Source organism: Lathamus discolor, chromosome 11 (genome assembly GCF_037157495.1).
Source record: "Lathamus discolor isolate bLatDis1 chromosome 11, bLatDis1.hap1, whole genome shotgun sequence".
In the NCBI taxonomy this organism is placed as follows: domain Eukaryota; kingdom Metazoa; phylum Chordata; class Aves; order Psittaciformes; family Psittacidae; genus Lathamus; species Lathamus discolor.
Window position 1 is genome coordinate 6,536,254 of NC_088894.1, and position 26,205 is coordinate 6,562,458.

The 26,205-nt window shown below is 52.7% G+C and overlaps 1 protein-coding gene across 4 annotated transcripts in view; it reads right to left on the reverse strand.

Moving 5' to 3' along the window:
• The window catches only part of B4GALT5 (beta-1,4-galactosyltransferase 5), a 38,295-nt gene extending 12,399 nt beyond the window's left edge, over positions 1-25,896 (reverse strand). For 2 of the 4 annotated variants that reach the window (XM_065691482.1, XM_065691481.1), the window contains exons 1-2: positions 25,739-25,896; positions 1,042-1,176 (exon numbers count right to left, since the gene is read on the reverse strand). In XM_065691482.1, coding sequence (XP_065547554.1) covers positions 1,042-1,176; positions 25,739-25,865 — 262 coding nt within the window. In that variant the 5' untranslated portion in view covers positions 25,866-25,896. Of the gene's footprint in view, positions 1-1,041; positions 1,177-11,767; positions 12,096-23,769; positions 23,793-25,738 lie in introns of those variants that run through there. The other 2 variants (XM_065691485.1, XM_065691484.1) reach the window with 2 other exon arrangements.
• Positions 25,897-26,205: the final 309 nt, after the last annotated feature.

The following is a 26,205-nucleotide window of genomic DNA, read 5'->3' on the forward strand; positions in this document are numbered from 1 at the left end:
GAGAGGAGGCGACCCTGGGTGTCAATCTCTTGTGCAAGTTGATAATTCCCCTCCCGTGCCCACCCCTGGTCAGAGTACAGCGGAACTGGCAGCCACATCACTGCTCCTTGACCTGCTGGGCAGCAAGGACACAGCTCATGTTTTGCTGTTAATAAGGAAATAATCCTGCTCTGTAAAACTCTTATCAGCCCCTGCTGATGAACCCTCACAGTGGAGGAGCTGAGCTCCCTGATGCCAACTGCACCAGCAGGATGCACTGGTGACATGTCAGCAGGGGAGGTGCATGCTCGGTGTCACACCAGCCCAAAGGCAATGCCTCACCCCAGCTTACACAGCCATGTGCATTTATGCTTCATGGTACCATATTTACACCAAAACTTGTAATCCTGTTATGAGCTTTGTATTCCGGATGATGAACAGCCTGGGAGCAGGAGCCTGTGACTCCACTCCCTGCATTCTGCCCAAAGTTTAATGTATTATTTGTGGCAGATCTCCAGCCAAGTCATCTCTGCTCATCCTTGCATGGGAAGAGTGAAGCTTATGAGCATAGGCTCCTCCATGTGCATAGAGCCAGAGCTTTGCACATGCATGTGGCTGGGAAGTGACTTTTTACATATGAAACTGAATTTGAAAGTATTTACCCTCAGACTGGCTGAAGCTAACAAATGGAACTGCTGGAAAGCAATTTCAGCTCAACATCCCATCGTTTGAGACTTTTCTAGGTTTTTACCCCTTGTTCAAGTTAGAAGCATCTGAATTTTACATATATATAAAGAAAATAATTATGATTAATATAAAGAAATTCTATTCTATTAATATAGTCTTCATACATAGCATAGATACACATTAATTATATATATAATAGGCATTTTTGTTATTTGTAATATCTATTCATACATACCAAAAATAAAAAGGAAGCCAAAGTTCCCACCCTGCATTTACCAGCACAAATTAATCCCTTCAAGCAAGAGTGGTTCAGGTCAACCTGATTTCCAATGGAAATGGAACCTTTGATCAAAATGACAATTACTCAAGGAATACCTGAGTCATTCACGCTGCTGTTCCTCTTGGCATAGGCACTGCGGACCACCTGCTCGTACACCTGAGCTCCTATTGTTCGCATGTTCTCACGAATCATGATGCCTCGGGCTTGCATCATGAAGAGGTAGGTGTTCACTGCAGGGGAAAGAAAAAGGAGCATTTCCATGACCATCAGGTTTTGTAGGAAAGAGAAATAGGAGTCTTCTGCAACCATTCCCTGCCTCCTGCTCGGTTTCAGCTCCCTCCTGTCTGGAGGATCCCCAGGTCATACATGCCTTGGTTATGTGGTGGAGCTAGGAAGGGCATGGAGTTGGCAAATGGAGGTGCAAGGCTATTTAGAAACCCAGCTGGTTAATAAGAGGACCATACCCAGCTGGACCTGATGATGCAGACTGTAATGCAGCACTGCAGCTTAAACAACTGTACATTCTGCTTCCTAAGCAGGGAGATTTAATTAGGAAATATTATAACAGGAAAACTAAGCTGCAGGCCTGCAGAAGAGCATCCATTCCTAGACTGCAGCAACAAGGGCTGACACTTGGCAGAGGTGCCACAAACGCCATCCCAGTACCAGTCTGAGCACACCAGCAATCCATACATGCCAGAGCAGGCTGCGTTTTGCAGCACAAGCCCCCTGCTCCCCAGGACCAGCCCCCCCCACCAGGTTCCTTCCCCCATCCTTTCCTGCTGACCCCATGCCCTGGCACTGCTCAGGCTGAGCCTGCTTAGGTTTCAGTTAAGCTGACACCCCGTGCTGGCACGGATGGGCCCCAAAGCAAACAGCAGCAAGCACAGCCCTGAGTCACCAGCAGCACCCACTGGGATGGTAGGACTGCCACCCACAGGGACAGGAGGACAGCCACAGACCCCTGCACTGACATCTTAGGCTTAAGAATGAAGGGGGGGAGATGATTTGAAAACAGGGAGGAGGGGAGATCTAGAAGGCAAATTTTGCACTAGTAATTACAAAAACAGGTCAACAGACACCCCAGGAGGGATGAAGAGGGCGCCAGGCCAAGGAAACAACAGGGACCCATCACAGAGGAGGGCAGCAACTGATGAAATGTCACCAGGAAACATCCGTAACAGGTCATTTCTACAGCAGGCGTATCATAAGATGCAATAGCCCGGAACAAGTGGCTGCCAGTGCCAGGAAGGTGCAGTCATTACTGGAGTCATTGGGAGCATAGATTAGATAGGACACCCAGGAAGTGGCACCACCACTGGAGAGCAAGGGTCGCCCCAAACACCACCCACCAGTACACACACTGATGTCCTGGTGTCCTTGCCCTGCTTTCCCCTTCTACACCCACAGCTCGAGCTGGGCTCCAGAAGGGCTGCCCACACGCATTTCCCAATCCCAACCGTGTTTTGTTTCCACACAGCTAAGCAAATATTTGAAGAGGCGATGGAGCCCCACGCCATGCCCAGAGCTCGCACACCATGCCTGGGTCCTGTGCCCAGCCTATCCATGGGGAATCACCACATTTTCAGCAAGAAGGGGGTCAGCTGCATGTACTGCTTGGCAACTAAATGGCTTGAAATGAGATGTTAAACACCATTCGAAGCCCCTCCTATACATGTACCCTTCGTGGTAGAGCCAGTGACAGCACCTTAAGCCAGTGGTTACACTGGCAACAAGCAGAGCTGCCTCAGGCAAAGCTGCACCCAAACCCTCTTTGTTCACCCACTGCTTCTGGGGCCAGTTCTGCAACCGCCGGGCTGGCTAGTGACAGCAAGAAGATGAATGTGTGCTCTGATGCAGTTTCCTGGCAAGATCCTGGAGTTGCAATGACAGTGAGAGGCAGTAAGGGCTGCTCCTGCTCGGAAAGGCTGGGAATTCGCTTTAGCAGATCCCCAGGGCAGAAGGCTGAAAGAGAAGGAGAAGCTGGCATTTGATGTGGCACTACAGGCCAGAAATGAGTGTAGCTGGAATTCCACACGCAAAGCCTTACACCCAGCCCTGAAGCCTGCATCAGCTTGCACTTGGACTCAACTCCTGCTTGGAGTTTGGCATGAAACCGCATCATCACCCAACACCATCTCCAGCCCCAGCATCCCTCCCTGACTCAGCCCCAGTTTAGGCAGCTGTCAACCAGGACTTACGGAAGTGGGAGTTCCTGTGGGGAAAAGAAAGGTTTGCGGAAATGGGCTATTTAGGGTTAGTGTAAGTGAGCAATGCAATTGGGCTGGCATGGCCTTGGGGCCTAGGGCAGGATGCACAGGGCAGCTCCAGCCTGACCTGACCATAGCGGCCAGGCAGAGGACAGGTCTCTCAGATGACCACAACAAGGCGTGTAAGTTGGGCAGCTTCTTCTCCAGCTCATCAGCCCAGGTCACAGCTCTGCCTCGGTTGCAAAGGCAACATATTATGGGTTGATGGTTTGGGCATATGGCTCCTAAGGACATGTCTATAGGATCTTGCACAAATGGCAGCATCCACTCCAAGCTACAGGCAGAAGCATTGCAAGGCTCTAGCAGGAAGCAGCACAAACCAACACATCCAGCAATAGAACAGCATCCTCCAAAGCCAAGCAAACACAGCAGTGCATGAATTCATAAGGGAGAGCAGCACCACACAGCCTCACCTCAGCCATCAGCAAGCAGTGAACTGCCCAGCTCCCTTTCCAAGTTCCAAAAGACTAATCAAGAGCTCCTCTTTGCACAGAGCAAAGGGTGGCTGAAGACACTCAAGACGAGATGTTTATCAGGACCAGGCTATTGATAAGGGAAGAGGGAGCAGCAAGCTTGCACTTTCCAGCTTGCATGGAAGCATAATCACTGATGCTGAACAAGTGATCTAGCTCTCTACTTCATTATGCCTTCTACTTGCTGGGAAAAGCAGAATCAGGTTTGGTGAAGCATGAAAGAACAGGAGACACAAATCAGCATCCAATCCCTGCCTAATTTAAGGAAGAGGGAGGTTTCTCAGGCACAGTGAAAGCACCATTTGTTCCTGCTCCTCGGCGGGCAGACAGAGCAGGGCCTCGCCACAGCCACATGACACGGCTTGCTGGGTCGGACTCGTACGGAGCGGCAGTGGGAATCCTGAACAGACTGTCACAGCAGCCACCATCCCAGGGGAGCGCCAGCACAAACAACACCAGCTTTGTTTAAGGCAGCAGTTGCCTTCTCACATATTAACCCCTTTACTCAGACGATGAAGGAGATACCTGGCCATGGATGAGATGTGCCATCAACACACCACACACACAGCATCAAGAACCCCACACAACCACACCGACCCAAGCCCCTTCTGCCCCCAGAACCACCCGCCACCATGAGATAAGCTTCATAAAGCCCATGCTTATCCAGCACACACAATTCATCTGGGTCAGAAAATTGGACTTAAAACACATTACTGAAAACCTTTCACTCCCCATAGCCACACGGTGCTTGATTTAGCTCCATGGGGCCACTGTGCACAGGGCTGGGTCTGGATCAACATCTGGGAATCACTGTACTGAATTCAAACCTCACTCCTCGGTTTACTTCGCTTTTGATGAGCAAATCTGCCATGTTTAACATTTATTAAGGCTGACCCTACATAGCCTAAGGCATCTGTATCCAAAAGGCAGCGTTCCCCCATAGCCATAGTGCCAGAGCCACCACCAGCACAGGAAGGAGATGCTGAGAATCCCCACCATGGCCTCTGCCAGGGAAGAAACGCGCACACACACACACACACACACACACACTGGCGATGTGCTCAGCCTGAGCCAGGGTTCAGCCAGAAAGCAATTCTCCGTGCTCCAAGATACTGCTAATCTAATCACACAGGATGATCTCGGAAATTACACTGGCCTTCTGCCTTTATTCCATTTGAGCACGCAGCACTTCAGACCATGTACACGTGGTGATAACAGCCTGGCTGACCAGCAGGGCAAGGACAGGAGAAGGATTTTAGCTGCTGTTAGGGGAGACAGAGGGTGGGGACCGTCTCAGCGAGGGAAGATGCCCCTTTTCCTACTGATTTCCAGCACTGACCCTCACAACCCATACAGAAAACAAGCAGAACTGAAGAATCAATTTACCCAAATGACTGCATTAAGCTTATTCTTGTTAGTTCATTACAGGATAAGACAACACTGCTGGGATTTAAACACATGGAAACCATGACATTGCACCTACAGCTTGCCACCAGCTGGAGCAGAGGCACCTGGCTGAACCCCAGGGCCAGTGCACCCTGCGGGACGCTGCACCCCAACCTCCCTGCTCAAAAGTACCAGGGAGGCCAAGTGCTTATCCAAGCCGGGAATGGATGCAACAACTTCAACCAGGGAGGTAAAGTCCAATTACATAAATGAGTGCTGAAGTCTTCCTGTAATCATTTCTCTGTTGGTATTTTTGGAGCACTTCTAATCAAGAAACAGCTGACTCTCCCATGGAAAATTAATTTCACCATGATGATATGTACTAGAAGAGGCAGCAGGGTAATTTGCAGCTTGGGAGTTGATTCAGAAGAGGTCTGAGTGTGATCCATGACAGCTACCGACACAGGAAGGGGACAGACCTGACACGTCTCACTCCTGACCTCAACACGTTTCTTCTGCCTGCGGAAAGGACCTTCCTCCAGCATCCTCCGGCACAGGCGATGGTGCGGTACCTGAGGCCCCAGGCCAGCACAGGCAGCCGCCGGAGTCAGGAAGAGGGGCAGGAGGCTCACAGCAGGCCTGCACGCCTGCAGCGGTATCAGTGCCCAGCACAGCAGCCAGGTTTTCCTGAGGAAGAAGCAGGTCTTCCTCTGCTTTGAAATTCAGGGTCTTCTGTCCCATTCAGCAGTTTTTCCCCAGTTCATTAGCCCATCAGGGGCTGTCTGTGAACCCACTGCGGGCCCATTGCAATGTGCAGCCTTCTGCCAGCACTGGGGCTCTGGAGCATCTGGACCCCATCCCAGCACAGGCAGCCCCACCAGCCCCCACCCAGCCCCAGGAGCACACATCTCAACCAACAGAGTCATAAATCAACGTACAACCAGGGGAACTGCTGCTGTACAAACCGCTTTGCCAGATGCTCGGAGTAGATACGAAGCATCCAGCAGAGCTTGTGGGATGCCTGCACATGGGAAATGTGACAGAGATCCTGAAGGGATGAAGGTCCCGCAGGCAGCAGGGATGGATGCTCAGGTCACCCACAACACCCCATGCAAACACCTCTGGTGGGGCCCAGAGACAGCAAAACCAGCAAAGCCATGCCTAGATAAGCCTTTTGTTAAGCTCTCCCAGCAGATCCCCAGCATCAATTCAGCTCCATTAGCAATACAATACAAAGAGGTTTAACCAAACTAAACCTCCAAGGAACAGATAGACTGTTAGGGTAGTCTTAACTTGCAAACAACCTAACCAGGAAATTTAGCAGCATCCCATAGGCAATACACCCCGAGACCTCTGTCGCTATTAGCCTTCAAGTGGCACCACACACCCCAGAGAGAGTGCCTGAACAATTAAATAACAGGTTCCTATTAATTTTAGGGAATTTCATATTAATGATACCAATGTTACTTAGCCCTTCACCTCCAAATAGCACAGGAAGAAATAATTGGGCACGTTAAGTGATCTAAGAATTAACAGAGCAGCAGCACTGAGCTGGTAACCACAAACCACCCGTCCCCAAAACTGGCACATACACAGCCTGCACATACATCAAGAAAGTGGGGAAGATGGGAGACAGCAGTGATGCTCAGCCAAAGCCTGAATATAGGGAATTTGTATCTGAACTGTCTTAGGGGAAAATGACCCCAAAGGGAGAAGCAAATTCACATTAATCTAATAGCAAACATTAAAAATTCAGGAACATTGAAGACAGCACCTTTCAGTTGCAATCCCACAGCTGGTTGAGCTGAGGCATTTGTGCAACTCACTTTGAGGAACAATTTTAAGGTACCTATCAAAAGGAACAAGACGTGCTCTGTACACATGGGAAAACTCAGAAGGCCAAGGGAATTCATGGAGTGTCTGCAGCACCAAAGCACCCATGGAAGGAACCCTGCACCCCAGCAGCAGCCAGTCATATCCAATGGGTCAGCAAGCAGCCCAGCACTGACACGAGTGGTACCCCGCTCCATGCAGGCAATGCTGCAGTGGGGAAACCAGGAGGATACAGTTTACCCATGCACCAAAGCAGGAATAGAAAGGATGGCTTAAGATCACACAGGGCTTTGCAAAGCCCAAGAACAGCTCGACTCCTGGGCTCTGCTGCAATTCCTCTTTGGAAGGAAGGGCGTAGTGACATGTGCAGGCTGGAGCACAGAGCATAACAAGCATTTGCCCAAGTTAAATATTACCCTTCCTAGAGGGATTCGGACTCTCCTACATTAATTGCAGTTCAGGAGATGCAACTGCACATGACTGCATCTCCTGTTTATTTTCCACCCCTCCTCCTCTGCAGTGATGGGCAGCTCTCCCCATCTACAGCCTGCCCTTCCCATCTCGCCTCCCCTTGCCAGGGTCAGTGCAAATGCTTCCAAAGGAGAAAAAGAGCATCAGCTGCCAGCAGATTTCTCCACACACAGAGCATAAAAGCACAGCACTCACTGGGCACTTGTGGGCACTGCACAGTTAAATGCGCAATAAAAGGCTCTTCAGCAGGCGGAGTGAAATGGTTGCTAACCTCTCGGGCTGGCAGCACTGCCAGGCTGCTGCTGGATACCGACAGCAAACATTTACAGTCCTGTGTTTGTTCCCTAGGTTCATTAGGAGACAAAGTGGTGGAAATTCCTGCGTCCTGGACACAGTCTCGCAGCAGCAGGAATCCTGATGCTTGAGCCCGATGCTCATGTGGGATCAGGATGAGGAAATGGAGAGCTTTGGTTAAAATATAAATCAATAAGAATTAAGTGAACACCAAGCAAGGGAGAGGAAGAACAAGCAAATACTCCCCAGCAATGCCCCTGATGCAGGAGGGCAGGGAAGGACGTGGGCTGCCTGGGACAACTCCTTGCCTCCTGGGTCATGGGAAAGGAAATACTCCACTGCAGGCAGCCCCCACCACCAGCCTGGGCATCCCACTCATCAACCAAGCATTAGGATGTGCAGGAAAAGGGGATGTGGGGTGGAACTGTCCAGGAAATGCATTCAATAGGGAGTTTTCATCAGGGCTGTCCTTCGCCAGTCGAAGCAATCTAGAATACAGCCAGACACAGCAAATAGTAAAAGGCAGGTTGGATCTGGATTTTAAATTCTATATACATCACACACCACTTAAACAGAATTTGAAATCACCAATTTGTTAGTGCTCCAAACTAGGAGATTAACTATACCCACTGGAGAGTATAAAATTGTCAAGATCAAACCGAGTAAACAGTCAGGGATTTACTGACTCAGTTCACACAGCACCAACTGCACTGTCTAAAGCTTAAAGACCCTCACTTTGATGGAGGAAAAGATAATGGGACTGCTGTTTAGGATATTCCCCAAAAAAACAGAGACAAAGACCTGATTTTTCAAGCATGTTTTACAAGTTCAGCGTGGCTGAACAAAACGGGTTATCACATGTACAGCCTCCTGTTTCTGCAACTGAGCTGTTTCAAAGCAGGGTCCAAGATGCTGTTTCTGGTCAGTGGTTTGCCTTCACACCAGGCTGGACCATCCCAGCTAACATGCACAAACCCACACGTCCTCTCAGTTGTCATGCTTCAGTGCAGGCACAGGACTTGTGGTTACAGCATTTATTCCTTGCTCACTCCAGCAAGACCCACGGCACATCTTCCACTGCCATTTATGGCTAAAGCACAGTCCAGCTCCTATTTACATCTTCTTTCTCTCCAAAGAATAAATGAAAATACCAAGGGGAAAGTCCCATCCCTGTCTAGTTTGCCCATGATGCACGCATCTCAGGGGACCCGCTTCTTGCCATTGGAATGGTGAAACCCAAGGCAGAGATTTTCATCCCCGTGGTGGGCCTGTCTGTGCCAAGCCGCTGGCTGCTTCATGTCTCCAGCCTCAGCAGGGCACACCAGTGGGGACAAACCACCCCACGGAGGTGCAAGGCAGGTTGCAGTGTGCAACCCTCAGTCCGTACTAAGGCGCTTACCCTGCTAAAACCTATGTAAATGCTTATCAGCAGGGCAACATCTACCACCAGAAGTCACAGGCTCTCGTCTAGCACAACACTGGGTGTTTCAACTCCTCGCTGAAGCTAAAACAGATTGCAATACTGCAGTCAGTATGTGCTAGTGAAAATAAAGCATCATGCAGCCACTTCAGCCCTGGATGTATAAAGGCTGCTTTGCAGCAAGCATGATTTCCACTGTGGAGACCACATCTATGGTGAGATCCCTCTGCAGCAATACCCCAAGACTGCCCCTGCTGTGGTTTTGTTTCCATACATTGCCAGGCCTTGGGAAACCAGCCGTTTCAGCAGCCAGGGAAGGAGCACTGCCACAATCCCTGCTACACATCAGCCTGGCTCATCTGCTGGAGAGCCCATCAGCCCTTTCAACTCCTAACATCCTCCAAGCCAAAATTTGTTAATCACATGGGGTTATTGTTGCCCAAGATCTTACACGACAGCAGCTCAGAGCTCCCTGCCAAGGGTACTTTCACCACACAGTGCCTTTAAGATCCACAGCAGCTTGGCCTCCGCAGTAAGACTACAGAGTTGTTCTTGTCTGCAGTAATTAGAGACTGCACTGCAAACGGTCGGTACAGCTGCTGTGTTTTTATAGGGGAAAAAAAGCTATCAGCGAGAGGATGCAACTTTGAAGTTCCAGCACACAGACCATTAGCTACGGGATTTTGTAAGAACTCTGATGTCCCAAGACATTCATTAGCTTTGCTGTGGGCTATGTAGCCTTAGAATACCTAACATTTTTTTATGGCTTTCTTCTGCCTGACAAGTGAACCAGTAGTACAGCTGCTGTAACTAAATTAACCAATTCCATTATCAGAGTAGGGAATGACTTCACTGGAAATAATTAATCCCTCTATCTATGAACTTACTTAGCACTTAAGAAACAATGCATCACATCACTCCTGCGTGGACACCTTCCTGTGTGCCAGCAGAAAAGCAATGGCACAAGAGCCTGTTTGGGATGCCTTGAATAGGGGAAAATGGGAAAAATCTCCTCTCTGCTGTGCACATCGGAACTAGACCCTGGGATCCAGCACACACAGCCCCCTCTCTGTGGGGAGCAGAGCAGGGAAGCACCATGCCCTGTGGCTTCCCTCTGGGATCACCATCCTCTCCCTCCCTCTGCTGACTCGTCCCTCCTGCCCAACCACAGCAGACATTTATCAACAGTGCTGCTGCCCCAATGCCAGGCATAAGAAAACCCTAACCCTTATCACAGGAAGGGGGAAATAAAGCACCCAGGCATCACAAACCTGCATTGCACCGCCCTCTAGTACAAGCACCACACTCACAGAACTGTGCCTAATGCACTGCCACTAAGTTACACATTAATCCTAGATAAGCAGAAACAAGGCTACTGAGTGAGCTCAGCAAGGGATGAGGGTCACACAGCCCCAGGCTGTAAGCAGGGTTCAGGATTCACCATAGAGTGATGGGAATGTCAACCGAGGGGCAGGAGGCTTCTGGCCCCCACACTGCCACCCCACCAGGTTGTGTTTGCACAACCAGGGGAAAAACATGACGGCAGTTCAGTGATGCCATTGTCTGCAGCAGGCTGTGGGCACAGGGTGCTGGGCACCGAGCCTGGCTGCACACAGCCTCCCAGCAGCACGGGGCTCAGCCATCGCTGCCTTCTCCAGCCCCAGGTCAGCAGCCCTCATCACCATGGTGCCTCTGCAATTGCAATTCCAAGCCAAAGCTCTTCCATATCACCGCCTGGCAGCCCTGGAGAGCGGCCAGCAAACATGAGGGCACCCTGGGGAGCAGCAAACAACCTCCTCCCTCCATCCCACTCCCTCACACCTTAAAGCTCCTCACACACAGAAGTTTCTTGAAGAGCTGTGTTTACCAAGGGACCTGACTGCTCGCTCATTGATATGAGCAACAGGGCAGGGCAAAAACCCCAATGAACTAATCAATTCCAGCCTGCCTGCAGCCAGGAATCCAGCTCTGCAAACAGGAGTCAGACATTAGGCTACCTTGGGAAAGATAAACATGCTGGGAACGAGAGGCCAGTGCTCCCTGGGTTGAGAAGCTGTCCACAGCCCTGAATGTCCCGCTTGTCCCCACATAGGTTTTCACACAGCAGCACCAGGAGCCCATCCATAGGGAACCAGCACCAGCACACAGCACCTGGAGGATGCTCCAGCCCTGGCAAACAGGACCCAGGTGGGCACAAGAAGGCAGAGCAAGGGCTGGGGAGCAGCTCAGTGCTTTGCCACCACAGCACAAGGCTGGGCTCTGGGAAAGCTGGGAGGGAGCGCTGCTGGCACCATCCTGCTTGACCAGATCGCAGGCAGGGCGAGATGCGGAGGCCCCAGGGTACGCTGAGCATGCAAACAGGGAGGGTGGGATGGGTCAGAAACACAACCTCTGAAAGCAAACATTAGCATCTCCTGCACCAATGCAGTGCCACTGCCTGTGGCATCTCCCTGCCCTGGGCTCAGTCTCGGATGCGGAGGGGAAAGCCCCCTTGCCCACCTGAAGCTGTGGTAATTCCGGCATGGGCTTCCCTGCCCTCACCCAAGCAATTCCCTGTGACCATACAGGGAGCCCATAGGTGCCCACCTCCCATTTCTGTCCCCTCTGTATCCAGCTCCCATTTAAGTCTCCTCGGCCTCCGACCCCAACATCACCATGGGAAGTTAAAACTCACAAGTGCATCGAGGCTGCTCTGAGGTCTTGGAGGTGGTACAGTTCTCTCGCATCCTAAAACCACCACACCAAAACACCACGTATGTCCACATGCATCTTGTGAAGCCAGACCTGAGCAGCTCTCCAGGGCTCTCAGGTCCAAGGTGCCTTGGCTTGGCTGGGCAGAGGGTGCAGGTGCCCTTTCGGGGTTGCTGGCTGCTTGCTGGGTGGCTGGGCACTGCCTGAGCACAGGCAGAAGGTGAAGGTGCAGCTTGGAATAACAAAATGAGGTTTGCAGCCAGGCTTTCGTCTCCCAGGTCTCCCTCTGCACTGTAGGGGAGTGTGGTATCCTCCTATGAAACACTATCAGTGCTGCCCTCCTTCTTCCTCTGCTTCCCAAAAGATCTGCCAAGCAGCATTTCACAACCTCAGGAAGGAACAGTCCTGTTCCTCGGTGTATCCCACCCAGGTATTTGCAGTCATTGGATCCAACAGTGAGCCAATGTGGGTGGTAAGAAATATCCAAGTGTCCCTGGTAGCGGAAGAGCCCTGTGCAGGACAGCAGGAAGCAAAGGCAGCTTCATCAGGGGCTTAACCTCCTCCTCTCACAACATCCCCCTTGCTCCAAATGGTCAGGGTCGGCTACTGCAGACACCCACAGCTTTGGGAAGGCTGCAAGGAAGGAGCAGGGCAGAACTCCTCCAGGCTGGACCAACCCCAAGGGGCAATGGGGAAGGTGCTGATCAGGGCTGGTGTGTCACAGCCCCTCCAGCCCGCCGAGCATGGCACCAGTCCATCCTCCTCCTCCTCCTCCCTGCCAAAGCACCAGCCCTTCACTGCAGATTAATTTATCCACTCAAGTTATCCAATTTGGCCAGGTTGTTTGCTTCTCAGGGGCACTATGGCTGAACACCACTGTCCTCTGCTCCCCCATCCTCCACACAGCTAAGTCCCTGGCACTGCTTTGCAAACACAGCCCTGTAAGTGCCATGTTGCTGTTCAGCAGCATCCTGCAATTTGGGGGATTCCTGACCCACTCCCGAGCCGCACGGATGCAGCGCCCTGGATGCAAAGGGGGAGAAGGACTGGTGTCAGCATCCACTGCAAGCCCTGCTTTGCCATCAGCTTTCTGCAGCACAGCAGCAAACAAGACAATTACTATGTTGACTGGCTTTATTTCTGTTCTAATTAGGTGGAAGCAGGGCTAACCAGAGCACCCCAAAGCTGGGTACTCCCCCAGCACTTCTCCCTCCATCTGATCTTGCCCTACAGCCCTTCCCAACCCAATGCACAGAGCAAGCAGCTCTGAAGCAGTTTAACAGGGCCAGGTACCAGCAGACACCCCCCACTGCTGCAGCCCAGAAACTGTAAAACCATTTAATACAACCCCAGACACCAGAAAGCAGGCACTGATGGGATGATTGCAAGCCAGCACGTCTGCTGAGGCCTCTGAAACACAAAAGGATGCTTGACCAATCCTTGCCTGCAATTACAAATGCGGGTTAGGGCAGGAGGATGCATAATGGGCTTGGGCTGCAGGAGAACTGAGGCAAAGCCTCATTTGCAGGTTTGATTAGCAATAAATTAAACATGGAAACACTTCGCACATGGCTGTCACATGAGAAGCTCTGGAGCCCTGTAAAGGGCTCAGGCCGTGTCCAGAAGAGATGGGGCAGCCAGGTCTGTGAATGGGGAAGCAGCAGCGATGCTGTGGGGAGCACCGGCACCTGCTGCTGTGTGAGAACTGCACATCTTGGTTCACCTCAAAGCAGAAGTTTCCCATACCTGCCCCCCAGTCCCGACTCCTCCACACGAGCCATTTGGTCGAGGTATTTTCAGTTCTGCAGGCAGTGCAGTCACGTCCATGGAGCGGAAGAGCAGCAGTGAACTGAGCTGCCCTCCTATGCTGAATGGCAGCAAGATGAAAAGGGGCTACTGGAACAAAGTTCTGTTATCAAGAAAGAGGAAAGCTGATGTGAATAGCCAGTGTGTTCCAACAGCTTGCCCCGCTGACGGCCAGTAAAGCAGCACAGGACATGCTCGTACCACACTGAGTGCAGACACAGGGACTGGGCACCCACAAACACTCCTCTCCACAAAGAGCCCCCAACCTTGCAAGGAGGAGATAGCCGTGCACCTTGGACGCCCTTGCCCTACAGCCCCAGGCAGACCCTAGCAAGCACAACAGCTCGTAGCTGGAAAGTCACTTTCAACTTGCCTCACTATCTGCTTACAGCAACACCTTCCCCTGCCCGCAGGCAGAAACAGACCTTGTGCAGCAGACCTGCCACCATGTCCATGCACACTGCTCGCAGTGCTGGGGTGCAGGAGGGGGCACACACCCCCTCAACCCACATGGGAACAAGCTGCAGGCAGGGCAGCACCAGCCTGTGCCGAGCAGGAGCCCCAAAATGGGGAGAGCTGCTCTTGCTGTGAAACGTGGGCTCCCACCACACAGCCTGCCTCCAGCACAGCAAAGGCCAAGGCAAGGAGCAAGCGCCTCTGGGCTAAAAGAGACATCATCTGCTTCACTCCTCTGCAACCAGCGTGAGCAGCTCTGCTGCCACATCCAAAGTCCTGCAGGGCTCCAGGGCAATGCTGCTGCAGAGACCAGGACAAGGGGAGATGAGGCTTTTGCGAGCTCCAGTGCTGCTGATGGCTGCTGCAGGGGGTGTGGGGTCCCTGCTGCAGAGCCACACAAGCTCACACTAAAATCACAGCTGCTTTTCTAGGATGTGGAAGCCTGATGCCAGAGCATCTCCCTTGCCTACCAACATGGAGCTCGAAGTAGCTGGAAACATGGTTTCAAACTGAAAGCTAGAAAACGAAGCCTTTCCCCCCCCAGATCCTCCAGGATCCTGGATGACTAACATTTGCATGCTCCTACCTCCCCATCACTTCACTTTTCCCACCTAGTTTTGCATTTGGTCACTGCTGCAGCCTGGAACCTGCCTGCTGAACTACCCAGCTTCTTCGAAAGCGACTCTCACACCATGCAAACACAGCTGAATAATATTGCCACTCAGTAGCTGGTCTCCAGACCAGCATTTTCAAGGGCTTTGATCCATTTCAAATAAGGCAATGAGCTTAGCCCTTGATTAAATACATAGCATAATCCACTTAAATCTTGTTAGCCGAGAAGCAAGTCGCTTGTCTCACTAGCTGTGGGTGGCATTGCATTTCACTGCCAGGCAAGCGGGGCTGCCTGCAGCCTGAAGGTGCCCATGGGGGCACAGCCCAGGCAGGCAGAAGCACTGGTGACTGCAGCAAGAAGGCACAGGGCTTGCCCATATGGATTCAAGGTACAGGAGTGCATGGGATCCTCCTGCAAAGCTTCCTCCTGCAACAGGCAAAAGCCACCCATGGAAAGAAAGTCCCTTCCTTGTTGAAGGGCACAGGGAGGGTGTCTCCGGGCTCATCTTCAGCCAGGGCAGTGAGCACCCAATAGCAACCAATGCCCTAAATAAAATCCACAGCAAGAGAAATCACTGAGTGAGGGAGCCAGGCTGCAGCACGGGAGGAGGATGCGCTGCAGCTCTGGGGGAGTTTCACACCATATCAGTTGTGCTTCCCTTTCCTTGGGAGGAATGAATCAGCACAGCATTTGTAGAGCCTTAACAGAAAGGACTGGTGCCGAGTGGGAAGCACATCACAACAAGGACTATTCCAGCTGCTGGATGGACAAGAACCTGGCTCCGGGCAAGATGCAGGTGTGCAGGCAGGGTCAGCATCACAAACATCCCATTTCCCAAGGGCAGCATCACCATCTGCCTGCTCTGGCCAGCTCTCACCAGCTGTGACAAGCAGCAGCACCACTTCCCTCCGGGTCCCAGGCTGCTTCTCTTCCCACTTCTCTGCACTTCCCAGCGCAGACACCAGCGTGGGTGCACATGTGCCGTCCCCAACAGCAGGATATGGGGGAACCAGGCAGCTTGGGAAGTCTGGCAAAAAGAACCCCTCCTTCCCCGGCAAGCCCTGCTCCCATCCTGCTTGTCTCTGGGATCACTCTATAAGCGTACAGGTGAGTCTTCCAAAGTGCAGAGAGGCAGAATGGCAAGCAGGGGAACACTATGAGGAGAGGGACTGTTCATTAGGGACTGTAGTGGCAGGACAACAGGTAATGGGCTCAAACTAAAACAGGGGAAGTTTAGGCTAGTTATAAGGAAGAAGTTCTTTACTGTGAGGGTGGTGAGGCACTGGAATGGGTTGCCAAGGGAGGTTGTGAGTGCTCCATCCCTGGCAGTGTTCAAGGCCAGGTTGGACAGAGCCTTGGGTGGGATGGTTTAGGGTGAGGTGTCCCTGCCCATGGCAGGGGGGTTGGAACTAGATGATCTTGAGGTCCTTTCCAACCCTAACTATTCTATGATTCTATGCTGCTTTCCAGCCTCAAGGATGCTGCTTCCCAGCCTGAGGCTGCTCCCCACCAGCAATTCCCCCTACAGCCGCTCCTGCCTAAACAGAAAAATGCACTAGGATATGGGACAGGACATATCTGCTCCCGAGGTTACACTGTATTTATTATTTGAGTCATTAGAAGACAAAATCCCTGAAAAGCGTTATTGCTCCCTATTTCCCCCTGGGTTTCAGACCCAGCATGCAGGGATCAGCTCTGCAGGGAGGTGACCTCCCCCGGGGGCTGATCTCAACTAAGAGGCAGGAGCTCTGCAAATCCCTGCTCCATTAGCAGCTCCAAGGCTTCCTGCAGCAGCCAGGCACGTTTCAACAGCCACTGGAAGGATTTTAAGTTAATTTAACCATGTTAACACGTTACGTGGCTTCTGTCATCTCAATTACCTTAAAAAGCCCAGGCACAAATCTCAGGGGGAGTGCAAGGGAGGAGGGAAAAATAATGATTTAAGAATTAGTAAGAAGGAAGAAGGAAAAAATAAGGTCTTGGGCACAATTCCAAAGCACAATCTTAGGCAGATCGGGGTAGGGGGGGGAAACAACTTCCCAGGATTTCAAAACCAACAGAAAAAGCAGTGAACAGAAGCAGTATCTGCTTTAATCGAATACTAGCCAGGAAGGCTCAGCAGAGCAGATCTCACCAGTCACCAGCTGGCATAGCACAAAATCAGCCTTTTGGCACTGGTATCCTCACCCAGAGCCGGGCAAGGAAAAGGGCTGCCCGCAGAGGAGCCAGGATGATAAATGACAGCAGTTGAGCATTGCAGGGGCATTTCACTGCTTCAGAGGGTGCTGCTATAACAATCTTCTCTGACTCAGCAGCTGAAAGGGATGCCGGGAAGGAAGCACCATAAAAAAAAGTCATGCATTATTAATATGGACTCTGGCAGCAAGACATGAGTTGGAAAAACACTGAGGGGGAAAAAAATGACTGCAGAATGAGAGCGAGCTGCATGTGTGGAAGCATTTCACACTCCTGCCAGAGCCGCTGTGGCCAGGGGCCACCCTCCATGGGGTCCTCATCTGCAAGCAAGCCCCGTGTTTGCTGATAGCAACTTAATACCCACTATGTTCTCCCTCGGAGCAGGTTGCTGCAGAAAACACTGCATGCCTTGGGCATGGCCCGCTCCAGTTTCAAGCTACAACAGCCCCGGGCTGTCCTGCTGTGGAATACAGCCATTTTACCAGGTTTATCTACCTGCGGTCTGTGCATCTCTTGCTGACTCCCAGGAGCTTCCCCCCTTGCCTCCCACTGCACACAGCTCTGCCCAGTCCCTCCCAGCCACCCCGCTGGTGTTTAATGGGAGCACCAGTCACACCAGGCTCCTGCAGCCTCCTGCCAGCGTGCTGACGCAGAGGGCACAGGAGGCAGGAAGGGGAATGCAATGCTTTCCTCTTCCTGCCAGGTAAGTTAGGGAAAGAAATACCAATTAGCACTTGACTACCTGGTGCACTGCAGTGTTTGCTTTCCTCTTTTATGCTGTGTGCATATCATCACTGCTTTCCATCCAAAATCCTTGCTTCCAGACAGAGCCTCTCCCAGCCTGCTGCTGAGGGGAGACACCACACATTAGGAGTACGTGTTCCCCTGTCGCAGGCATCACACCGACCTCCGCCAGCATATCCTCCTCATTACAGGGTAACCCTCTGATCCCTGCACAGGAGCCTCCTGGCAGCAGATCAGCATATTTAAAGTTTCAGCCCAGATTGGTCCCCAGCCTCTCCAAAGCAAAGGAGGTAGCTAACGCTGTGCCAGGATTCAAGTGGTTCCCTTGATCACTTGTACGGTGATAGCATTCAAGTACAACCGATCAATTATTTTGCCATCGAAGTCCCTAGATAAGCAAACACACACTGGCTGAAGACTGCTTACACCATAGCCCAACCCGCAGCTGTGCAATGGGGGGGTTTTTGCCTGTATTTGCTTTCTTCCTTTCTGTGTGCAGTGGCATCCTCCATACAGAAACATTTCTTACCCTTTACCTTTCAGATTAGAGAGGCACAGGGAGAGAACAGCTTTGGAGGCACTGTTTTCACACACAGAGATGTGCCTGCTCATCAGGGCAGGAAAACAGTGGCTTGCTAACACAGCAAACTCCCTCTGAGCAGGGAAACTGAGGCACAGCCCAGAGAATAAACCATGGTGATATTTGAACCCACATCCCCTGGAAGCAGCCTCTTCCCTATTGCAAAAGCCAAGGGGACAGGGACAGGCACCCCAGCTGGGGTCCCCTCTGCTGCAGGGGGGGGCTGGCCAACACCACAATGGCATCTTCTGAGGGGCACCAGGACAAGACTCGCACACAGACCAAGGGCTTCAGAGGTGTTCACACCAGTCCAGGGACACCACACGCACCCACAGGTTTGCAAAAGGAGGAGTTCTTTGGGTTTGCACCTCAAAACCAAAACACCATATAAAAAATAATCTTTAGGGTGTCACACACAGTATGGTCACTTGCTCTCAACTACAGCCCAGTCTAAGCATGCACTAACCCTCCTCGCCTTCCCTACGCAGCCGGGAACGAGAAGCTCAAACAAGTCTCCTGCACTCCTGAAGTAATATCTACATGTGCTGGAAAAGCTAAATGTCAATAAGGTGTACTAAAGCTTGTGGCTCCATGCAGAACACCCACAGCCATTACAGAGCTCAAGGGTTCCCCCAAGCATGACAGCCCATTCCTTCACTTTGGGCTCCTCCACTTCAGGTATGAACCACCACCAAGCCCCAGAAAATTCCTTTTGTAATGGAAAGAAAGCACCACAGCTCTGCCAGGCACACTCCATGCTATAGCTGCACCCAATGGGACATGCTGTCCCTCCATCACCCCTGGGACCCTTTCAAGCAGCAGATGAGGATGGCCAAGGGTGGTTTTCCTGCCGGGCACTGACTTCACCCCTCAGCTTTTCCGCCTACCTTTCCTTTCAAAATCAGAGCAGCTCAGGGTGATGCTAAAAGCCCTCACGTTTTTAATGCCCTCAATTTCACGTTCTTCAAAAAAAAAACACATAAAACATCTCTCAAAAAAATCCGATTTGGGTTTTTTTCTTGCATTTCCACAGCATAGCCTCACTATACACTTCCTGCTCCATCTCCAAACAGGCCTAATACCCACTGCATGTAAAAACCTTCCATCACACATTAACCATCCCAACACACCGGTATTTAAAATGCTGTCAGACCAAACCACAGCCAGAACAGTCCAAATGCAAAGGAGAAGGAAAAGCCAGTATGAAAATAAACTTTACTAAAATAACCCAGTGAAGGTTTTGTCAAAGTAAACACACATTTTATTGTAATGATGATGCTTTAAAAATAAAGCTGTTCAGGGGAAGACTTTCTCTCTCTGCAAAGTGGTATATCAGTTTCTCTTCCAGACTATTCACCCTTTGGTGCTGTCACAGGGAGAGCAGAGGGTCCTGCAGAGCCTGACCCAGCACCACTGGTTGAAGGTCACCAGTGCCACCCTTATCAGGCTCCCCAGAAGATGCAATAAAATTAAGCATTTCAAGACTCCATGCACTGCTTGGATATCAAAGTCCCCCAACAGAAACAGCATTCAAATAGGCAGAAGCACGTATAGCTCCCCACATTGCTCATCTCCATTCCCTGCAGTGGTCCCTGGGGTGTTCATTGTGCCCTGCAGAGCAGATGCTGTCTGAGTTAATGCAATTAATGAGTCCACCTGGAAAAGAGGCAGACAATCAGCTCGGCAAACAAAGCAGCAGTGTCAGAGCCCTGATCTCCTCCACAGCCAGCTGCCACCTGAAGTGACCGAGTGCCTGATAGCACTGACCATGAAGGGCTCCCATGACCATGAAGATGAGGTGTCCTGGGACTCTGGGCTCACAGCACTAATGCTTTTGCTTTAAGGTTTGGTTCATTGCAGCTCACTGAAGTTTTGAAGCACTTCATTTGCAGGAATGAACCAGTATATGAAGACTGTGACTGCTGATCAGCTTCCATAAGACAGGCCTTCCAGAGATGGATGGATGAAACATGAACTCTTCACATGCTCCCTGCTGTTGCAACACCCATCAGCAAAATAACCCAAACCAGACGTGCCTGACAGACAACACGGGTGCTTACAGGCAAAGAAAACCTAGTAATTCACCTGCCCTCAAAGAAACCCTGCAATTTGCTAACCTTGACCAAAAGGTGGTCTCCAACCAACACTCTGCACCACCAATGCCTTGGATGCATTGGGAGCATTTTGCTGTTCTGCCTGCATGTGAGGCCTTTTGGGAGACTCAGTGCTGGGAGAAGGTGTTGCTGTCAAAGGAGCTGTTTCCCACAGCCATCACCACTCTCCTTCTCCATGTTATTACAGAAGATCCTGAGCTCATATCAAGGCACACTTAAGGATTTCTTACTACCCCAGTCACTGCCAGATCCGATGACTGCAAATACCTCAATGGGATACACTGAGGAACAGGACTGTTCCTTCCTGAGGTTGTGAAATGCTGCTTGGCAGATCTTTTGGGAAGGGGAGGGAGAAGGAGGGCAGCACTGATAGTGTTTCATAGGAGGATACCACACTCCCTTACAGTGCAGAGGGAGACCTGGGAGACGAAAGCCTGGCTGCAAACCTCATTTTGTTATTCCAAGCTGCACCTTCACCTTTTGCCTGTGCTCAGGCAGTGCCCAGCCACCCAGCAAGCAGCCAGCAACCCCGAAAGGGCACCTGCACCCTCTGCCCAGGTGAGCCAAGGCCACCACAGCTCACCAGTGTGCTGCAGAGCTGGGCACCAGCTCTCTGCCATGGCCAGCATCCCCTGCTCCCTTGCTCATGACTCTGCGCTGCCATCCCACTTCAGCCTTTTTCTCCACCAGCCACCGACTCTGAACAGGCCCCTGCTGACATCCCCATTAGAAGGGCATAGAAGCCAAAAGCAGCAGCTACCCACTGCCCCACACAACCTCTCCACTCCAGACTCGCCAGCCCCACTCCATGTCCCACAGTGCCATCCCCCTTCTCAGGACCACAGCCACTGCTCTTCCTCTGTTCCTCACCACCAAGGAGGAACCACAACGTCACTAATCACTTCCCCCGGCACCATGGTCCCCCCACCTGAGGGTCACCACATATGGGGCAAGTCCATAGGAGCAAAGTCTTTTCCCATTTTCACCCTGGAACTCCTCTGTGCTAAGACCTGCCCGGCTGATGCACTAAATAACTGAACTGGACCAGCCATGTTTGGGCATCTAATACCCTTGCAAGGGACCAAAGTGACAAACAAGCTGTACAAAGGATGCTGCTGGCCTCTGCAGTACTGCCCTCCTGTCCACCAAAACACAGTGAGAAGGAATAGCATTTCAAAGCCCTCCGGCCCATCAAAATCAACGCTTTGTGCCATAAATATGATTCAGGGCTAATGCTCCTACCTCATGCCCTGTATGACTGGTCTGGAGCAATTCCTGATAAGTCTTGAGGAAATAAAGCCAGAGAGGATTACAGCTCTCGCACAGGTCAATCTTTCACCAAATAATTTGAATTCTCTGCATTACCTCCCTGCATCAGAGCCAACCATGTAAGAATCCTGTGCAAGCCTAAGTGTGAAGGCACAAAATACAATAAAAAGGCTCCAACATCTGGAGAGACAATAAGGGAAAAGCCTGGTGCAGCCACACGAGCACCAGCAGAGGCCCCTGACCTCCCTCCTCTCAGCGAGGACCAAGTCCAAGGTCTGAGAAATTCCGACTGTGGCAGCAAGAGTTATCAAGATGAAACAGCAACTTGCAGTGCAAGCAGCTTGTGAAAGCGTTACTGTTCTCAGCTGCAGAAAGGAATTCCCCCGATTTCCTAAAACCTGTTAAAAGAGCATAAAACCAGATGTTTTTAGGAAAGCCGTATGAGCCACCATGACATGGAAACACAGGACAGGCAGGGAATGCAACACAGCTCCTGGGAGGACCCACAGCGCCCTGGATGAATTCAGGAGCAGAGGTCAGGACTAAAGAGGAGAGCGGCTTCTCAAGGTGTTTCACCTCCATGTCAGCATGCTCTTTGTACCCACACCATCCTTGCTCCAGTCCTGGGTCCAGGCACAGACAGAACAACTCCGGCCAGCCCATTCCTGAACATCCCTTCTGGATAAGCAAGAGGCACACAGAGCGGCTGTCCCACGAGGGCAAGAGCCCCAGTGCCAGGAACATGCCCTGCAAAGAACACCCAACCAAGGCACCCATGGGACTCCAGAGCAGGATAAAACAGTTCACCCAATGCCAAGCTCTGCTTATTCCAAAGACAAGACCAGTGCCATTCCTTCTAACTAAAAGAGAGTCTGCCACACAGCACCTTACCCTGCTTCCTGCTGTTCACAGGACTCCTGAGCAAGGCAGCAAGGTAACCTCCTGAATGGTCCAAGCATCACCTTGTACCTGCTGCCTCACAGGGCTCCCATGGCAGGCAGCTGGGACCTATGCAGACACAGGAGCATCTCCTGGATCCTCCAGCGACTGCCTCTCCACCAGCCCCATCATGCCCCAGCCCCAGCTCACCGCGCAGCAGAACAATCGGCTGCCTCATCCAGTGCACAATGGCCACGATGAGACAGACCCACATAATCACCCCAGCCACGGCAGGGACAAAAGCGAGCGAGCGCCGGGAAACAGCATCAAATGACAGCAGAGCCTGCTGTATTTGTGCCATCAGCTGGGTCCCTGGTAATTTACTTTCAGAGTTGGCTGCGGGAGCCCGGGGACGTAAACTGTTAGGGTGGCACATGGGGAGGACACACGGGTGTTGGATGTGAGGCTGGGAAGGACGCAGCGCTGCCTGTTTACATTTGGACGGCTCTGCACAAACTTGAGGCCACAGGAAAATTTCAGTTCCATAGGAAGAAACCTTGGTGAAGGACAGAGATGAGGAGCACACGAGGCATCACAAACTCAGCACAATGCAAACATAAGCCCAAAAAGCCTTGGGCTCCCTGAGGGTACCTAGCATGGCTATTTACTGACAGTAAACATGAATTCCTTCCTGCATTTCCAGCTCAAGCAGACTGCTGGCATTACCTGGGCTGCAAGGAGCCAAACACATTGGCCAGCCAGGCAACAGGCCAGTGTTAGGGTAGGCAACCCACAGCCTGGGCTGGGCTCCCCTTCCCCATCTCCAGAGTACACCAGGAGCAGTTTTCCAGCTTTTCCAGCCAGCAAGGGATCCGGCGAGCATGCCAGCTCCACATCAATGCGCTGAGACAGCACCCAGAAGTGCAACTGTCCCAGTTTTCTCCTGGCACTGGCGCACAACTGCACAAACGCAACAAGCCTCAGTGATGCCAATAAATTCCCCCCCCCCTCAAACCAGTGGCCCAGGGACAGGCCCAGCTCTGCCCTCCGGTATGGTATAGCACATCCTGCCACAGGGACACCCCCGTAGGGACACCGGGATGTTCCCAGCCCAGGCAGGGTATCCTGGATCCAGCCCTGGGGCCACCAGCTGCTGGCCCCATGAGGGATTCTGACCATGGCAGGCCCTTAGAGCAGCCTGTGGCACTGACAAGATCAAAGCCCTTTCCAAGCCCAGGCTCCATCTGGTTTAAGCTCATTTGGAGCTTCAGGTCCCATTTATCTGGATTTCCCCACTCCTCTGCCCATGGTTTATCTGATGAACTCACGTCCTTCTTCAGCCGCTTCCCCAACACATCCTTCAAGGGGTGGTTTTAGAGGAGAGGCTTCTCCAGGCTCTTCAGCTGGAGAAAACCAGCCCAGCCCTACCCCACCACACCAAAGGAACAGTGGGCAGGCCAAAGGCCCCAGAACACCCTGCTGATGGCATCTCTCCATCACACACCACGCGGTTGGTTAATTAAAACCTCCAGTTCTGCTCGTGTCCTATCTCATTCATTTTTCTTCCAAGCTCCTCCTCACCACTCTGGCCTGAAAAAAAAACTCTCTCCAAGTGCCAGGAGGACAAGCCCAGCCGCCCCGTGAGCCCTGGGCTGGGTTTTCAGGATGGAACAGTTTTGGCTGAAAGAAGGGAAAAGGAAAGAAAAGAGGAAAAAAAAGGAAGCAGATTTGTCACCTGATGGGGAGATGACTCAGAACATCCCTGGCATCCATGGGCGGGTGGGGACAGAGACCACCTTCACCTCTCTGCTTCCTCTTTAGCATTGCAGATAGCAAGAACATTAGGTGGGACATGACAGTGTTTTCCAAGATCCACGAAGGGAAAGACCTCTGGGCACAGAGCTCGTTTTAAACAGTACTTCATACCCTACAGCACCTCCAGGACTGGGGACAATGTAGAGGCAGCACAAAATTAATTTGACAACTCTAAAAAAGGAACGAAACCATCCTTCGAAGTTCCCTTCTTGAACTGTACAGCTGTTGCCTCTGGGCCTGGGGAAAGCCCACTGTTGTGGCTTAAGAAGAAAAATGACTGCTACAGCTAAACCCAGGACACCCATCCACAGCAGCTCTTGGAAAAGACATCCTTACAATGGGCTGCAGGATGCATTTGACTTAAACAACTGTCATCCCCATGGCAGCATCAGAACAGGACGAGCCAGGCTGTGTATACAGCACCATTAGCACCAGTGTGAAACTGTCCTCCAATGGATGCCACAGAGCAGCTCAGCAGGACAAAGCCAGGAGCTCGGTGGCATGCCCATTGGGACAGCAGAGCTCTGAGCCATGGGAAGGCACAGAATGCCAAGCCCAAGACATGAGCAGGGTTCCCCACGCTGGCCAACCCCCACTTAGCCCTAGGAAAGGCTCCCAAAGCCCAGCAGCAGACATAGGACACCATCTGCAAATAAAACCCCATGGAAGTCATCTTGGAAAGAACACAAAGGTCTCCTTGAGGTGCCCAAGCAAGGAATGGCACAAGCAACACCAATGACATTTCAAGGAGAAACTCCCATTCACCAGATTTCTTTTGAAAGGGTTGTTTTTACAGAAATAAATTGTTGCCAAAGTTTGGTTGAAGGCCAGACCACCAGCCTGGCCCCTTGCAGGAGAGAGATACACTGTATGGAGGCAACAGCTGCTTTCCGATCCCATCTCTGGGGTGACGGGCGCGCAGCCCCGCTGGCACCGGCACTAGGTGCTAGCCATTTGGGTACGCGGCCACTCCAGTCCCCTGTGAAGCACGCTAAGGGACAGGACACAGGAACAAGCATGCCCTCCCGCAATACACGCTCCTCATCTTCCCACCTGACAAAAAGCGCAGGATTCCCACCGGACAGCGAGTTCAGCCCACAGCCGCCTGGAAACGCTCCCCTTCTTCAAAACAAACTCTCCAGCAGCAGCGGGATCGCTGCCCCCGGCTCGGCGCTGGCAGCGGCACCGCTCGGGCCCCGCGGCCGGCACCTCCCGCGGCCCCTCCACGCACCGGGAACCGCCACCGCCGCACGGACCCCCCCTCCCCCGAGGGGCACCCCCTTGGGGAAGGGTGGGTGAGAAATCAGCCCCCGGGCTCTCTCCAGCGCCGGAGGGAGGCGAGGACGCGCTGCCCAGGGACACCGCGGGGGCGCCGGGCCCGGGCCGCCCCTCTCCGGGCAGCGTCCGCCGGGGACGCGGATTACTCAGCGTTTCCCGCGAGAGACGCCGTCCCCCCGCCCCGGGCCGCGGCCCACCGCTTACCGATGCCCGGCGCCACATAGACGAAGTAAAGGAAGGAGGAGGAGAGCGAGAAGAGGAAGAGCGCGGCCAGCAGCGAGCGCCGGGGCAGCAGCCGCCAGGCGCCGCGGGGGCCGCGGGGCCACCGCATGGCCGATGCGGCGCCGCCGCCGCCCTGCCGCTGCCGCCGCTGCCGCTCACATGCGCCGAGGCCCGGCGGGAGGCGCCGCGCCGGGGCCGCTCGGAGCCGCCACCCGCGCCCAGCGCCGCCGCATGAATGAGCCGCGGCGCGGCGGGGCGGGGCGGGGCCGGGCGGGAGGCGCGGGGCGGGGCCCGGCGCCGCGGGGACCGGTCGCAAACTCCCGCCGCTGCGGCAGCGCCGGGGGCCGCGGCCGAGACCCCCCCCCCCGGACCGCCCCCGGGGCTGGCTCTGAGCGCCGCCGGTGGGCCCGGGCAGCCGGCACCGGAGCGGGGCACCAGGGATGGCACCG